The following is a 16,778-nucleotide window of genomic DNA, read 5'->3' as shown; positions in this document are numbered from 1 at the left end:
GAATTTTTTTAGTAAATATTCAAATGTGGCAATAGTGTCTTTTAAATATCCCCAAGCCCACGAATCTTTGAAAATATTTTTTATATATACAGTAACTTTATGTGTAAATATATAAGTGGTACAAGTTTAAAGGATGTTGATGTTCCATGTTTTTTTCCTGATGTTGTCCAATTGTTTACAGTTCTAAGGAATTCTAATAAAAGTGTAAATATGTGATAATAATTTGACATGTCCCTCTGTGCTAGAAGATAAAGGGTTTCTGTTCTTTTTTGATGAGAGAAGTGAAAGCATATAAAAATATGTAGGAAGAAGGGGACTTCCTTGGGGGTACAGTGGTTAGAAATCAACCAGCTAAGGCAGGGGACACAAGTTCAATCCCTGGTCTGGGAAAATTTCACACACTGTGGTGCAATTAAGCCTGTGTGCCACAACTCCTGAAGCCCACACACTCTAGAGCTCATGTTCCACAAGAGAAGTCACTGCAGTGAGAAGCCCAGGCACCATAACTAGAGAGCAGGCCCTGCTTGCTGCAACTAGAGGATGCATACACGCAGCAGTGAAGACCCACCGTAGCCAAAAAATATTTAAATAAATAAAGAAAAAGAACAGAATAAACTCAAAGTATAAGGAAGGAAATAAAAGTTTAAAAAAGAGGATCAATATCCTCCCTTGTTTCATAGGGAATATTCAATGAGTCAGCTCAATTCTGATTCTTAAGACAATTGAAATGACTTATTCACATGGCTTGGCTCCATAGGAAGGACCATAATGAACATGTATGCCCTTTTAAGCACATGCCCCACCAGCCTTCAAGACTCTGCAACCAGCTTTGTTATGATCACCAAAGTAACCCCAGGTTGGTCCTTTCCTGGCAGTCCAGTGGTTAAGACTCCACGCTTCCATTGCAAGGGTCATGGGTTTGATTCCTGGTCAGGAAATTAAGGTCCCACATGCTGAGCAGTGTGGCCTAAAAAAAAAAAAAAAAGTAATCAAAGGTTCAGTGACAGATAAATTTGAACTCAGAACCATGATATGGGTCAGCTCCATAGTCATTCCTTCCATTGCCCTGAGTAAAAAGACAATGACAGCTAAATAGCAGCTATAATACATAGACCTGTGGGTGATGCTTATTCCTCTGCTAGCCCAAGGTCAGAACAGACAGCCGGAAGTGACCTGACACTGAGCGTCTCCTCTGTAGATACAGACATAGCTATTACCACCTCCAGAGCCTACATTATTTCAGCCTTGGATTTCTGGTAGACCAGAAGACTCAACCACTATCAGCTTTATCAGTATTGCAAGAGACTGCTGGCTACCTTCTCTTCAATGGGGCCAAAGTCTGAGTCCATCACAGGACAGGAGATCATTGAAACTACATCTCCACCTGGGGCCCTTTCTGTGACATCATTTCCTGCAGAGCTAACAATCGAGGGTGGGGACCTCACTCAGAAGGTCATCACCTCCAGCCCCAAGGGAGTGAGGTCAGTTTCACCTTTAATACCTACCCTACAGAGGAGGCTTCAAAACCCCACCCAGCACCCAAGCACCAGGGACTTCTCCATGGACTTCCACAGGCACAGCTGGCCACTTATATGATTTTCCTGAAGTCAATAATACAGGAAGAACATCATCGTCCTTAGCAACGGCCACAGCAACAGGATCTACCCATCATTCTTCAATTTTCACTGGAATGATTCTGGGAGCTCTATAGTCCCCTTGTTCAGATAAAAATCACTGACCTCAGCACAAGCCTTAAGTCCAAGGAACATAAGCACATCTGCTCCCACTGCAATTTTTCCTGATGACCAGGAAGTGAGCACTCTGAGATTTCAGGTACAAACTCAACTCCCCAAGGATCTGATATAACAGCCCTCCCTGTTTTCATTACTTCTCTTGAGCTGCCAAACACACAGACTGACATAATGGCTCCCCTCCAGCCTTTATGCCTGATGTCTCCATTTTGGATTTGGCCCCTAGAAGATCTGTGTCTTCAGCGTCTATAATAGGTTCAGTTCATGTTGGAACCACAAGATCTCAAGGAGTCACCTCAGGGTCCAGTGATAACTCACCTGCCTCATTGCTGCCATTCCCTCCAAGGACCATGACAGATGGGGTCACGTTGCCACAGTCAGTCAGTAGCACTGAAGTGTCCATCACCGGAGAGCTTGTGCTCACCAGTGGAGAGCCAGAGCAGAGCTCCGTGCTTTCTCCCATAATGACTTCTATATCTTCGAGACAGAAGTCCACAGTTTCAATGACTCTTCCTGGAGAGATCACATCTCCAGTGAGAACCCAAACCCTCAATTCAAGTGCCCAGGGACAGAGCCTAGGGGCTCCTATATTGGAGATGACAGATCCATCCATCTCTAGAAGTGAAGTACAGACATCTTTGACCACACAACTGACCACAGAAATAGCATCAGTCTCTTCCATCTCCCTGGAGACAATCAAGGAGTTCTCTCACTTTTCTGGACCACTGAAGACCACAGAGCTTGTGGGCACAAGCATGGAATCTGGGATCAAGAAATCTCCAATTCTAATCAGTAGTTCACCTGATAGACTGGCCATTTCCAAGACCACCCCAGACACAGAGATGAATCATTTGACAGAAGCAGCAGTGACCACTCATCAGGCTATCAGTTCTGGTTCTGAGCCATGTTCCTCTGCCCTTGCACACTCAGGGTCTCACAAGACCATTTCTTCAGTGGTTACGACGTCCACTGTGGAGACCACCAACCTGTCTCAGACTTTTTCCACTTATCCTGTGTCTACCGGGACTCAGGAAGAACCTGTTTCCACTGAAACCTCTGGGCCAATGGAGACCTGCTCAGCCATAGAGAGAAGCACAATCCCTTCTCAGGTGGATGGTGCTGTTGCTACTGATGTCACCAGGACTGAGTTCACATCTCGGGACAGAATGTGTAGCCCAGACCCTGCTCAGTCCTTGGGGATATCCAATATCTTCAAAGGAACCAATGTCAACAATTCTACCTCCTCTTCCAACAGTTTTACAATGGAATCTTTACATATTACCTTTACAACATCAACGGGTCCCACTAGGATGAAGCCTGGGGATGCAGTTGTTCTGGACAAAACAATCACAGATTTCTGGGAAGGGATACCCTTGGATATGACTAAGATGACTGCTCCTGTGAGCAGAGGTCCAGGGACACTATCATGGAGAAGCTTTTTCTCTAAAGAAGAAACCAAATTTCTCTTTTCCCCAGTCTCTTTTCCCAGCTTCATCTTACCTTCCTCCAGTTCCTCTGAAGCACGGGAACCCACAGTCCTCATGTCACTTCCTCCTGCTTCAGAGCTGACACCAATCACATTATCCACAAACATTCAGTCTCAGAAAACCAACACTTTCCCAGGTACTGGATCCCCAAAAGATTCCTGCTGGGCCCTGAGCACCGCTACAGGAGAGGACAGGACCCTTGGGATGACCACTGTGGACATCACCACTTCAGCGGCTAAGGATGAACCACCAAAGGTCCCCATATCTGGCATAGCTGAGACTACACTTACCAAGGAGAGCTCCTCTGGTGCAGAGTTCAGATCTGCTCCAGTCCTTGACAATTTCACCCCATTTACAAGTAAGAGCCCTCAATTCCTTTGCATTGGAATTCTAAGCTTTTGTGGATGTGACTGAATAGGAGAAGATGGCTGTCAGGGATCTCCTTTAATACCTCCTAGGCAGAATCTACCTTAAAAAATTTTTTATGTATTTAGCTGTGTTGGGTCTTAGTAGCAGCATGTGGGATCTTCATTGAGGCATGTGGGATTTTTCATTTCCGTGCACAGACTTGCTATCAAATACCATATAATATCACTTATATGTGGAATCTAAAATACAACACAAATGAGCATACCTATGAAACAGACTTAAAGACATAGAGAACAGACTGTGGTTGCCAAGTGGGCCAGGGGTGGGGAGGGAAGGATTGAGAGTTTGGGATTAGCAGATACAAACTACTATATATAGGATGGATAAACAACACAGTCTTACTGTACAGCACAGGAAACGATATTCAATACCCTGTGATAAAGCATAATGGAAAAGAATGTGAAAAGGAATATATAATATGTATAACTGAATAACTTTGCTGTATAACAGAAATTAATACAACATTGTAAATCGAACATACGTCAATAATTTTTTTTAAAAAAGGAAAAAATTATCTTCTTTTTTTGTCAGAAAATTATTTTATTGAAACCAATCAAATGAGAAGTCCCCACAATTAACAAAAAGCTTTTCATCCCTTATGACCATCTTGAGGGTTTGATTTAATATAAGATTTAATGTAAAAGAGACAGTTATTCTTTAAATCCCTTCTGAGAGATAAATGAAGGCATTGCTAATCCAGTGTCTAGTGAGAATGGTCCTCACAGATCCATATTCTTAGGCAATCAAAGGTGACACCTCTGTCTTCTACTTCAGGGCCAAATGAGTCTGTGGCCACTATCACCAGGGAGCCAAGTCAAGGAGAACATGGAGGTGTCGCTCGGCCAACCAGTAATCCTGCATCTCTTATGACTACGATCAGTGTGGGTAAGTAGGAGCACCATCTCTACCTCTCTTTTTTATAATTTTATTTATTTATTTTTGGATGTGCTGGGTCTTTGTTGACACATGGGCTTTTCTGGAGTTGTGGCGAGCAGGAGCTACTCTCTACTTGCGATACATGGGCTTCTCACTGAGGTGGCTTCTCCTGTTGCAGAGCATGGGCTCTGGAGTATGAGGGCTTCAGTAGTTGTGGCTCACAGGCTTAGTTACTCCAAGGAGTGTGGGATCTTCCCAGACCAGGGATTGAACCCATGTCTCTTGCCCTGGCAGATGGATTATTATCCACTGAGCCACCAGGGAAGCCCATCATCTCTATTTCCTTCAAGGCTATCCCATGTCTGTCCTTTCCCCTCATCTCTGGGGTCAAAAGTTGGATTGTTTAAGGAAGTAAAATGACAAGGCTTGAAATTGATTTCTTTGACTTTTTGCCCCTCTGAGGATGTTGATTGTTTTTTTCCTAGAGATTGTATTCATGGAACACGTTTATTGCTTCACCTTAGTTATTTGTATTGTTCTTAATAATAGCCAATCAATTCAGCAACAGAAAATGTCACAGGGCCAGTTCTCTGCCCACTTTGTTTCTAAATCAGAGATCATCGCTGGAATCTTGTGTTGATAGGGAGGACACAGACAGACTTAAGGTAATATAGGTTTCTTTTGTTGCAGTCGAAGAAGGGATCATGGTCCTTGGCCATGCCACCATAGTGAGAATAATATGAAAAAGTAGTCCCCAGAAAGAGTGCTCTTAGAAGATTGAGCTTCTCACCCCTGTGGCAGTTACATGTCCTTCTCCTCAAGGATGGAAAAAGGGTTCAGGGAGACAGATGAATTTGAAAGAGGTTGAAGGTAAAGAAAAAGAATTCTGTCGCCTTTCTAGTCTCTTGCTTCTCAAATAGAAATCCTTACATGGCCTTTCAGTGAACTAAGATTTAGGACATCTAGAGGAGGCTGCAAGTTGTAGGTTGAAAGTGGTTCAACAAGAGCAGGCACCAAGGAGGAAAGTAAAAACAGAGTAGGGAAAGTCTCTAGCATGCGTAGAGTCCAGATTCATCACGCCCTTCCTTGTACAGAGTCTTTCTTTTTAGGGTATGCAGTACACTGGGTTCCAGGTAACAATTTCTTCTGAGCAAACAACATGAGTCAAAGCCCTCACCCCACTCACCCTAATCCCAACCCACTCTGATCCAACTTTGGGATGGTCAGTATGTTCCCTGGTGTCCAGACTCTGGAAGTGTGGTAGGAAAGGGTAAATATTTTCTTTTCTGGAGAAGAAGGAAATATTTTGAATTGAAATCACAGGAAGGAACAAATTATATTGTCAACCAGGAGGACACCCTTTCTGTATCGCTTGCATATCACCTACCAACTCGCTTTCTAATCACAGGTATGTCCACAAGAAGCCCAGAAATGGCTACAGCCTTGAAAATCATAAGCTCCCAGGAGCCTAGCATCAGCCCAGAGACCAGGTATACTCTGGAAAATTCTCAGAAGACTTCAACAGCAGCTCTCCCTATGGTGAGCACTGTGGAACCAGGTACCCTTCAGTCCATGGCCACAGGGAGTGGCCGCATCAGCCTCCTGCACTCACCCTCAGGATTCATGACAGCAGCCAAGTCACCAGCAAGAGGAACAACTACAGAATGGGTCTCAGGCTCCCCATCTGAGGACTGGACCAACACTCACCTTGGGACTCCAGAAGGAACCAAGAAGTCACCAGGCACAGTGTCCTCTATCCCCCTAGGGTCAGCTCCTAAAGTCACCACAGGGACTAGTCCACAAAGCAGCCCAACTCAGATTCCAAGGACAACTGGAATGAGGTCAGAGCAGACAGCTGGGAGGGACCTGACTCTTGGTGGATCTCCTGGGACCACAGACATGTTGCCTAAAACCTCCATAGAACCAACCATATTGGCAACTCTTACCTCTGAAAGCCAAGCCATGACCAGCCTCACTAATGCCTCAGAAGGAAAAACAACCTCTTCACCATCTGTCACATTCCCCTCAATGGGGTCTAAGATGCTGGCGGCCATTACAAGTGTAGTGACCAGTGATGTTGCCTCTGATCTTGAGCAACTATCACAGACCTCATCTCCTGCAGCAGTGAGCACCACGGATGTAACCACAGCCCTCACTTCAAGTATCACCACCATGGAAACCAACTCAGTCCTGACTACCAAGCCTAAGCCAAAGGAGAGTGTGGGCACCATGGACAGCACCCTGGCCACAGAGACCAGCACATCTGCTCTTGAGCACCCACTCATGTGGCCATCCACAGCTTCACCAGCCTCAACGTTTGGTCCCTGGACCATCCCAAACATGACTTCAAGCTTGGAAGCCACAAGTTCTCCTACAGCAATTTCTGCAATGGGTAAAACTTCATCCTTAGCATCAAGCACTGAGTCAGGCTCTGAGGCTACCCTCCATGACCTTGTGACTGTCGTCAGAACCAGCCTAATCATCCCATCCTCCTATGCTTCAGCTGAAAAGACAGAGGCCAGCACAAGTGTAAGAACATCTAGTCCTTTAGATGAAACTGCATCTGTGCCCATCTCAACTTCTGTTGTTGAGAGGATGAGCACCTCATTTGCTGACATTTTAAGCACCAGTTGGACTCCCAGTAGAAGACAAATGGAAGCCATGCATGTCTCAATGGCTTCCATGGACCATCCAGATACAAAGATTAGCCCCAAGGTCCTCCCATCCACTCCTCTGCCTGATTCTCTGTCCACTCATGACTGGGTCACCAGGAGTTCTGTGTCATCAGCCATAACCACTACCTCAGCTCATCAAGGGGTCACAACTCCTTCCAAACTCCCTTTGGAGAACATGATCAGCACAACTACCTCTCAGCCAGAAACCTCCACAGGGGACATTACAAGTAGGATCATTCTTGCTACAATAGTAAGTAGCCCTAAAGTCACTTTATTGAGGAGGCCAGATCTTGCTAGCAAGGAAGCAGAGAAGAGTTCTACCCAGCTTTCCACCACAGCTGCTGCAGATCCAGGACATTTGTCTATACCGGAAGGGAACAATACCTTCTCTCCTGTACCCGCAACCTCAGTTCTTACCTCTGACTTGGGAAAAACCACAGAAGTTTTGGGCACAAGCTTGGAACCTGTGACCAGTACACTTGAAAGTGTGAACAACATCTCACAGGAGATACAAACCTCTTCAGAAGCCACCAGTGATACAGAAACAACTCATTCTTCAAGAATCACAGCAGTAACTGATACGGGGATCACTAGTTCAGCCAACACAGAGCCACCCAAAGCCACATCTGCAGTGGTTATCTCTTCTACCATAAGAGACACCAATGTCTCCACATCAACTCCAGACTCTTCCAAAACTGCACAGATTGAGACAGAGCCAACATCCTCTTTGACCGCTGGACTGAGGGATACCAGCACCCATCAGGAGGAAAGCTTAAGTAGAGACCCTTCCAAAAACACAGCAGTAACCAATATGAGGACCACCGATGATGAACACAAATCACGTTCCTTTGTCTCAACTGACTCAGAACCATCCAAAACTGTACTCCCAATGAATACAGCCATCACCATAGGGAAAACCACTGTTTCCATCCCAATGTCTAGCTTCTCTGAGACTCCAAGAATTGAAGCTGAGACAAGTTCCTCCTTGATGTTTGAAATGAGGGAAACCAGCACCTCCAAGGAAACCAGCTCATCCACAGAGAAAACTACTATCCTTCCTGATATGAACACTAGTTCTGTTACTGAGGTGACAAAGATGGAAGACAGCACAGGTGCTGAAAAGATGTTTTGGACAAGCCCTGCCTCTGTGGAAGAGACCAGCTCTCCATCTTCCCCAGTGACTTTATCTGCCGTGACATCACCCTTCACTGAGTCTCCCACATTACCAGGGAGGAGCCCCTCCTCTCCTCCCCCTGTGACTTCAAGTTTCACCCATGGTGTGGTGAAGACCACAGACATTTTGGGTACTGGCTTGGGACCTGGAACCAGTTCAACTTCAATTGAGATCAGCTCCACCACTGAGATACTGTCCACCTCTGGAGTCTCCACAACTACAGAGGCGATTCAGCCTTCAGAAAACACAGCTGAGACCCATGGGGTCAACACAAGTTCTGGACATGAAGCTCATTCCTCTACCCCAGCTGACTCACAGCCATCCAATGTCACGTCTCCAGTTGTTACTCTTTCCACCTCTAGAGAGACCACTGTTTCCACATCAGTTACTCACTCAACTGAAACGATGATTGAGACAGACTCTACATCCTCTCTGAGCCCCAAACTTAGAGAGACAAGCGCCATCCCACAGAACAGTTCAACCACAGAGAAAATCATTCTTCTTTCCAAAGTGCCCACTGATACAACTACTGAGCTCTCTAAGACACAACCCATCTCCTCCACCAGCACATCCAGCCCTGGCCCCACTCAGTCCAGCCTGTCACCAGACACTCCTAAAGGCATCATCACCAGCCTCTCTACCTCCCCTCTGACCACTGAATCCGCAGAAATAACCATCACCAGCCAGACAGGTCTCCCTGAGGCTACATCACAGGGCACACTTACCTTGAACACAGTGACCAAAGCTTCTGGGGCAGGGACTCACCCAGCTGTGACTCAGAGCTTTACACATTCAGAGATGAGCACTCTCATGAGCAGGGGTCCCCAGGATGTGTCTTGGACAAGCCCTGCCTCTGTGGAAGAAACCAGCTCTCCATCTTCCCCAGTGACTTTATCTGCCATGACATCACCCTCCCCTGAGTCTCCCACATTACCAGGGAGGAGCCCCTCCTCTCCTCCCCCTGTGACTTCACTTCTTACACATGGTCTGGTGAAGACCACAGACACATTGGGTACTGGCTTGGCATCTGTGACCAGTTCAACTTCAATTGAGATCAGCTCCACCACTGAGACACTGTCCACCTCTGGAGTCTCCACAAGTACAGAGGCAATTCAGCCTCCTAAAAGCACAGCCAGGACCCATGGGGTCAACACAAGTTCTGGACATGAAGCTCATTCCTCTACCCCAGCTGACTCAGAGCCATCCAATGTCACATCTCAAATTATTACTCCTTCCAGCTCTAGAGAGAACCCTGTTTCCACACCAGTGCCTCGCTCTACTGAAACTACAATGATTGAGACAGACTCCACATCCTCTCTGAGCCCTGAACTTAGAAAGACCAGCACCATCCAGCAGAACAGTTCAACCACAGAGAAAATCACTCTTCTTTCCAAAGTGCCCACTGATATGACTACTGAGCTCTCTAAGACACAACCCATTTCCTCCACCAGCATCTCCAGCCCTGGCCTCACTCAATCTACAGTGTCCCCAGACACTCCTAAAGGCATCATCACCAGCCTCTCTACCTCCCCTCTGACCACTGAATCTGCAGAAATGACCATCACAAGCCAGACAGGTCCCTCTGAGGCTACATCACAGGGCACACTTACCTTGAACACAGTGACCGAAGCCTCTGGGGCAGGGACTCACCCAGCTGTGACTCAGAGCTTTACACATTCAGAGATGAGCACTCTCATGAGCAGGGGTCCCCAGGATGTGTCTTGGACAAGCCCTGCCTCTGTGGAAGAAACCAGCTCTCCATCTTCCCCAGTGACTTTATCTGCCATGACATCACCCTCCCCTGAGTCTCCCACATTACCAGGGAGGAGCCCCTCCTCTCCTTCCCCTGTGACTTCACTGTTCACCCATGGTCTGGTGAAAGCTACAGATATATTGAGCACTGGCTTGGCATCTGTGACCAGTTCACCTTCAATTGAGATCAGTTCCACCACTGAGACACTGTCCACTTCTGGAATCTCCACAAGTACAGAGATGATTCAGCCTTCAGAAAACACAGCTGAGACCCATGGGGTCAACACAAGTTCTGGACATGAAGCTCATTCCTCTACCCCAGCTGACTCAGAGCCATCTGATGTCACATCTCAAACTGTTACTCCTTCCGGCTCTAGAGAGAACCCTGTTTCCACACCAGTGCCTCGCTCTACTGAAACTACAATGATTGAGACAGACTCCACATCCTCTCTGAGCCCTGAACTTAGAAAGACCAGCACCATCCAGCAGAACAGTTCAACCACAGAGAAAATCACTCTTCTTTCCAAAGTGCCCACTGATACAACTACTGAGCTCTCTAAGACACAACCCATCTCCTCCACCAGCATCTCCAGCCCTGGCACCATTCAATCCACAGTGTCCCCAGACACTCCTAAAGGCATAATCACCAGCCTCTCCACATCCCCTATGACCACAGAATCTGCAGAAATGACCATCACCAGCCAGACAGGTCTCCCTGAGGCTACATCACAGGGCACACTTACCTTGAACACAGTGACTGAAGCCTCTGGGGCAGGGACTCACCCAGCTGTGACTCAGAGCTTTACACATTCAGAGATGAGCACTCTCATGAGCAGGGGTCCCCAGGATGTGTCTTGGACAAGCCCTGCCTCTGTGGAAGAAACCAGCTCTCCATCTTCCCCAGTGACTTTATCTGCCATGACATCACCCTCCCCTGAGTCTCCCACATTACCAGGGAGGAGCCCCTCCTCTCCTCCCCCTGTGACTTCACTTCTTACCCATGGTCTGGTGAAGACCACAGACACATTGGGCACTGGCTTGAGACCTGTGACCAGTTCACCTTCCATTAACATCAGCTCCACCATTGAGATACTGTCCACTTCTGGAGTCTCCACAAGTACAGAGGTGATTCAGCCTTCCAAAAGCACAGCCAGGACCCATGGGGTCAACACAAGTTCTGGACCTGAAGTTCATCCCTCTACCCCAGCTGACTCAGAGCCATCCGATGTCACGTCTCCATTCATTTCTCTTTCCACCTCTAGAGAGACTGCTGTTTCCACAGCAATGCCTCACTCTACTGAAACTATGACAATTGAGACAGACTCCACATCCTCTCTGAGCCCTGAACTTAGAGAGACCAGCACCATCCAGCAGAACAGTTCAACCACAGAGGAAATCACTCTTCTTTCCAAAGTGCCCACTGATACAACTACTGAGCTCTCTAAGACACAACCCATCTCCTCCAGCAGCACATTCATCCCTGGCCCCACTCAATCCACAGTGTCCCCAGACACCCCTGAAGGCATCATCACCAACCTCTCCACATCCCCTATGACCACAGAATCTGCAGAAATGACCATCACCAGCCAGAGAGGTCTCCCTGAGGCTACATCACAGGACACACTTACCTTGGACACATCAACCAGCTCTCCATCTTCCTCAGTGCATTCATCTGCCATGATGTCACCCTCCCCTCAGTTCTCCATAGTACCAGGGAAGAGCCCCTCCTCTCCCACCCCTGCGACCTCACTTCTTACCAGTGGTCTCATGAATACCACAGAGAAATTGGATGCCATATTCAAACCAGTGACCACTTCACCTCCACCTTTGAGTAGTCCTACCATGGAGACACTTTCCACTTCTGAATTCTCCACAGATACAGTGAAAATTCTTCCTTCCATGCACACCACAATGACCACTGAGGGTTCCAGCAGTTCTGGCCATGAACTTAGTTCCTCTGGCTCAAATTTCTCTGAGTCCTCCAGGATCACATATCCTGCTTCCTCCATGGGTGGGATCACTGTTTCCACATTAAAGCCTTCCTCCTTTGAGACCACAACATTTGAGACCAAGAAACTTTCCCATCTGACGCCTGGACTGAAGGAGACAAGTATGACCCTGCGTTTCAGCTCCAGCACACTCACGAACACACCTGCATTGGCTCTGTCCACTCATGGTTTGAAGAGTCCCAAGATGGATGTTACCTCTTCTGTGACATCATCAGCCCCAGTTCAGTCTCTGTCTACACAGGATACTGACGTTCCAGTGAAAACAGTCACGCGCTTTTATGCTTCTCCCTCCGTAATAGGATCTGCTGGCATAACTCTCCCAGAATCCAGTCTTTCTATACCTGTATCAGCAAGTACTCATCACCTACACACAGATATGGTGTCTTCAGCTGAGACCATTCTTGCTAACACACTGACATCTCCCGCATCAGAGGCCATGGCTTCCTTTGCCACATCTGGAGTTCCAGGTGCCATCTCAGCTACCTCCTCAGATGGTCCATTTTCTAGGACAGAATCAGACCCCAAGGAGGATACCAAGTCTACCACTGCAAATGGTCTATCTTCTTCAGTTTCAACACCATTCCCCTCTTCAACCTTACATACCACTGATCCTTCAATGAGCTCCCTTTCTCATTGGACTACTTCCTCCCCAGCCACCCCAAGCACAGTAGACACCAACCTTGACACAGAGAGCAGAAGAACGAGTGAATCACCCTTGGTTATGACCAGTACTCTGCAGACTTGGACCCAGCCATACAGGACATCTTTGCCACCCACTATGGACACTAGAATGACAGGGAATGTTGGTTTGGGAACAGTGACAAGTTCTTTTCAAGTTATTCCACACTCAACACAGTCAACAAGTAAGGACCCACAGCTCCTACACTCTCATTATTTGGGGCTTGGCTTCTTTCCTGAGAGGTAAAAAAGGAGTTGGGCTTCCCTGGTGGCTCAGATGGTAAGGAATCTGCCTGCAATGTGGGAGACCCAGGTTCAATTCCTGGGTCAGGAAGATCCCCTGGAGAAGGAAATGGCATTAATCAGGAGTCTGATTGTTTGTTGATGTTTAGTTGCTAAATCACGTCTAACTTTTTTGTGACCCCATGGACTGTAGCCCACTAGGCTCCTCTGTCCATGGGATTTCCCAGGCAAGAATACTCAAGTGGGTTGCCATTTTCTTTTCCAAGGGATCTTCCCGACCCAGGGATTGAACCCATGCCTCCTGCATTGGCAGGCGGATTCTTTACCATTGAGCCACCAGGGAAGCCCTAGGAGTCTATTACTGCACAGAAATTCCTTTAGAAAAACTATATGTTGATCTATTTTCATTTCCAGGCACTGAGATGGGCACTGGGGAAACAAAACTAAGTAAGCAAGCAGTTGAGTAATTAGAGTACCATGATGGATGTTCTAACATTACTGCTAATTCTAATGACAGCAATAATAATAACAGCAACAAATGTTTATAGAACACTTCTTCTGTGTCAAATGCTATTCTAGTAAGTTGTTTAATTCCCATTGGAACACCGTTTGAGAAGGAATTATTATAAACTCGGTTTACAAATGAGTTATAGAGATATAGAGAGAGGTTGAGTAATTTGTTCAAAATCATTAAAGCTGGTAAGTAGTAAGAACTCAGACTGTATAAGCAAAAGCATGGCACTAGGAACCATGCTCTTAACCACTTGGCTAGGCGGGAATGGTCAGAGACGTAGAAGAAGCAGGAGATTCCTAGAAGCCAGAAGGGAGAGTTTTAAGAAGTAATGGTTAGTTCTGTCAAATGCTGCAGAAGAGCCAAGTGGAAATAAGGTGAGTTCTTTGACAACCTGTGGTCCTCAAAGATTCTAGGAGCATCACTGAGTTTTAGAGGACTGAAACGACAGGTAAAGTAATACATAAATAAAAGGAGAGATTCCCCCTTTAAACTGAGCCTGTTTCTATATTGAGAACAGAATCAGCAAGGGAAAGAAAAAGGAGTGAATGAAAACTGAGGGAAAAAGTATCTGTGGATATGGGAGGACCTTAAGACCTAGGAGGAGAAATACCACATTCAAAAGAACAGCAGATGAGGGAGGGAACTTAGGGGGATTTCATTCCATGGTTAAGTTGAATTCAACCACAGATTTTGTCTGGACACAAATCCAGTGAGGCCCTCCAACTACTCCAGCACTTGTTCACTAGGCAATATGTACAGAAGGGTGATTTACTTCTCAAACTAGCTTTAACAATTCACAACCAAGTTAAACACATTGAATGGAATTGATGCATCCTTAAAACATTACTTGGTAGTTGAGTCATGGATGTTCAGAAAGCAAGTGATGAATAGAATGGTAAAAAGGTAGAACTATGGTTGGGTGGGAGGAAGGAAGAAAGGGAGAATGAAGAGAGAAGACAATTGAAGAAAAGATGGGTGTATAGAAGGAAGGGTGAATATATAGTGGGAAGGATGAAAATAAGGAAGATGGGTGGAAGGAAGGATCAAAGGAAATGAAGATTGAAGAAATAGGGATGAAAAGTTGCAAAGAAAGAAGAGAGAAATATGAAAAGAAAGATGCATGGTAGGAGGAAAGGATAAAAGGATGAATGGGTGAAAGAATAAATGGGTAGATATAGGGGTAGATGGATGGTTGAATCTCTGGGTGAATGGATGGATCTATGAATGGGTGTGGCCACTCAAGACATATAGCCCTGGTTCCAGTCCATACAGATGGTTGAGAAGAATTGAGTTGTGTAGTCAAATTAAGTGGATCCATTTAGATCATGTTCTCCTTCTGGAAGAGATGGGTTACCTTAGGTTTCTTCCCTACCTTCTCCTACAGGCACTGATGACATTGTGAAGCATATCACAAAGATACCCAATAAAGCAGCCCATGGAGGCACCACCATCCATATTCCCCAGGCATCCACATCTGCTAGTCTTACAGGTAGGTTCAACACTTTATTTCCCAATAATATGACTTATGCTTTTATTTCTTGCTTGAGAAGGATGAAATGTTTCTTTTTTAAAAAATTAAATTTTTTCTTTTTGTATGTCTTCTTTGGAGAAATGTCTATTTAGTTCTTTGGCCCATTTTTTGATTGGGTCATTTATTTTTCTGGAGTTGAGCTGTAGGAGTTGCTTGTATATTTTTGAGATTAGTTGTTTGTCTGTTGCTTCATTTGCTATTATTTTCTCCCATTCCAAAGGCTGCCTTTTCACCTTGCTAATAGTTTCCTTTGTTGTGCAGAAGCTTTTAAGTTTAATTAGGTCCCATTTGTTTATTTTTGCTTTTATTTCCAATATTCTGGGAGGTGGGTCATAGAGGATCCTGCTGTGATGTATGTCGGAGAGTGTTTTGCCTATGTTCTCCTCTAGGAGTTTTATAGTTTCTGGTCTTACATTTAGATCTTTAATCCATTTTGAGTTTATTTTTGTGTAAGGTGTTAGAAAGTGTTCTAGTTTCATTCTTTTACAAGTGGTTGACCAGTTTTCCCAGCACCACTTGTTAAAGAGATTGTCTTTAATCTATTGTATATTCTTGCCTCCTTTCTTTTAGTCATTTATTTTTGGCTGTGTTGGGTCTTTGTTACTGTGCACGCTTTTCTCTAGTTGCAGAGAGCAGGGGATACTCTCTAGTTGTGGTTCTCGGGCTTCTCATTGCAGTGGCTTCTCTTATAATGGAGTACTGGCTTTAGGGCATGCAGGCTTCAGTAGTTGGGGCATAGAGTCTCAGTAGTTGTGGTTCCCGGGCTCTAGAGCACAGACTCAGTAGTTGTGGCACAAAGGCTTCATTGCTCCGCAGCATGTGGGATCTTCCCAGATCAGGGATGGAACTTGTGTCTCCTGCACTGACAGGTGGGCCACCAGGGAAGCCCTGTTTCTTTGGACAAAGAATTATATGGAGTTGTAATAGGCTTCCCTGTCCCAATTGGGTCTTTGTCAAGTAGTTACCAGGTAGATGCTACTTTTCCTTCCCTCCTAACATGGCTGAGTGAGTTTAGTTCAAGGTTGAATGTGTCAACTTCACATATTCACTTAATTCTAACAATGCCTATTATTAATTTACTGTGTGTTCGAGACTGTGACATAAACTAAGGCTACATAGATGAAAATACTTTGGTATTGCATCCGTGGAGCTCTCTCAGTCCAGTAGAGGGGACAGCAAAGGAACAAAATAATGAAGATGTAACTTTTTACAACTTTTATTGGAGAATAGTTGGTTTACAATGTTGTGTTAGCTTCATACAGCAAAGTGAATGTTTCATGTATCACATACATAGATCCACTCTTTAAAAAACTATTTATTTATCTGTGTTGGGTCTTAGTTGCAGCATGCTAACCTTAGTTGTGGCATTTGGGATCTAGTTCCTGACTAGGGATCAAACCCAGGTCCTCTGCATTGGGAGCCTGGAATCTTAGCCATTGGACCACCAGGGAAGTCCCTATCCACTCTTTTTCAGATTCTTTTTCCATACAGGCCATTATATAGTACGGACTAGAATGCCCTCTGCTATACAATAAGTCCTCATTAGGAGTATTTTGGCTGTGCCATGTAGCATGTGGGATCTTAGTTCCCCAAACAGTGATCAAACCTGCATCCCCAGCGTTGGAAGTGCAGCATCTTAACCACAGCTACAGGGCCCAG

At 45.7% G+C, this 16,778-nt stretch overlaps 2 protein-coding genes across 13 annotated transcripts in view; both read left to right on the top strand.

Annotated features, from left to right (window-relative positions):
• MUC16 (mucin 16, cell surface associated) overlaps window positions 1-16,778 on the top strand; it is a 118,606-nt gene that overhangs the window by 22,449 nt on the left and 79,379 nt on the right. For 10 of the 12 annotated variants that reach the window (XR_015166666.1, XR_015166667.1, XM_086409083.1 and 7 more), the window contains exons 4-6: window positions 4,442-4,552; window positions 5,952-13,016; window positions 14,973-15,077. Coding sequence is in view for 10 of the 12 variants with exons in the window: in XM_086409083.1 (XP_086265209.1) it covers window positions 4,442-4,552; window positions 5,952-13,016; window positions 14,973-15,077 (7,281 nt within the window). In the remaining 2 variants the exon portion in view is untranslated. The remainder of the gene's footprint in view (window positions 1-4,441; window positions 4,553-5,951; window positions 13,017-14,972; window positions 15,078-16,778) is intronic. The other 2 variants (XM_086409086.1, XM_086409085.1) reach the window with 1 other exon arrangement.
• LOC147368482 (uncharacterized) lies at window positions 1,428-3,652 on the top strand. The gene has a single exon (XM_086413517.1). The coding sequence runs from the start codon at window positions 1,943-1,945 to the stop codon at window positions 3,650-3,652; it is 1,710 nt and encodes a 569-aa protein (XP_086269643.1). The 5' UTR covers window positions 1,428-1,942.

Source organism: Bos grunniens, chromosome 7, assembly GCF_055505025.1.
Source record: "Bos grunniens cultivar Pamir isolate PY7600 chromosome 7, Bosgru_T2T1.0, whole genome shotgun sequence".
NCBI classification, from domain to species: Eukaryota; Metazoa; Chordata; class Mammalia; order Artiodactyla; family Bovidae; genus Bos; species Bos grunniens.
This window is presented reverse-complemented; position numbering and strand designations above follow the sequence as displayed.

Coding starts and splice junctions, on each gene's coding strand:
- LOC147368482 (XM_086413517.1), top strand. CDS start 1,943: ATGCCTGATGTCTCCATTTTGGATTTGGCCCCTAGAAGATCTGTGTCT.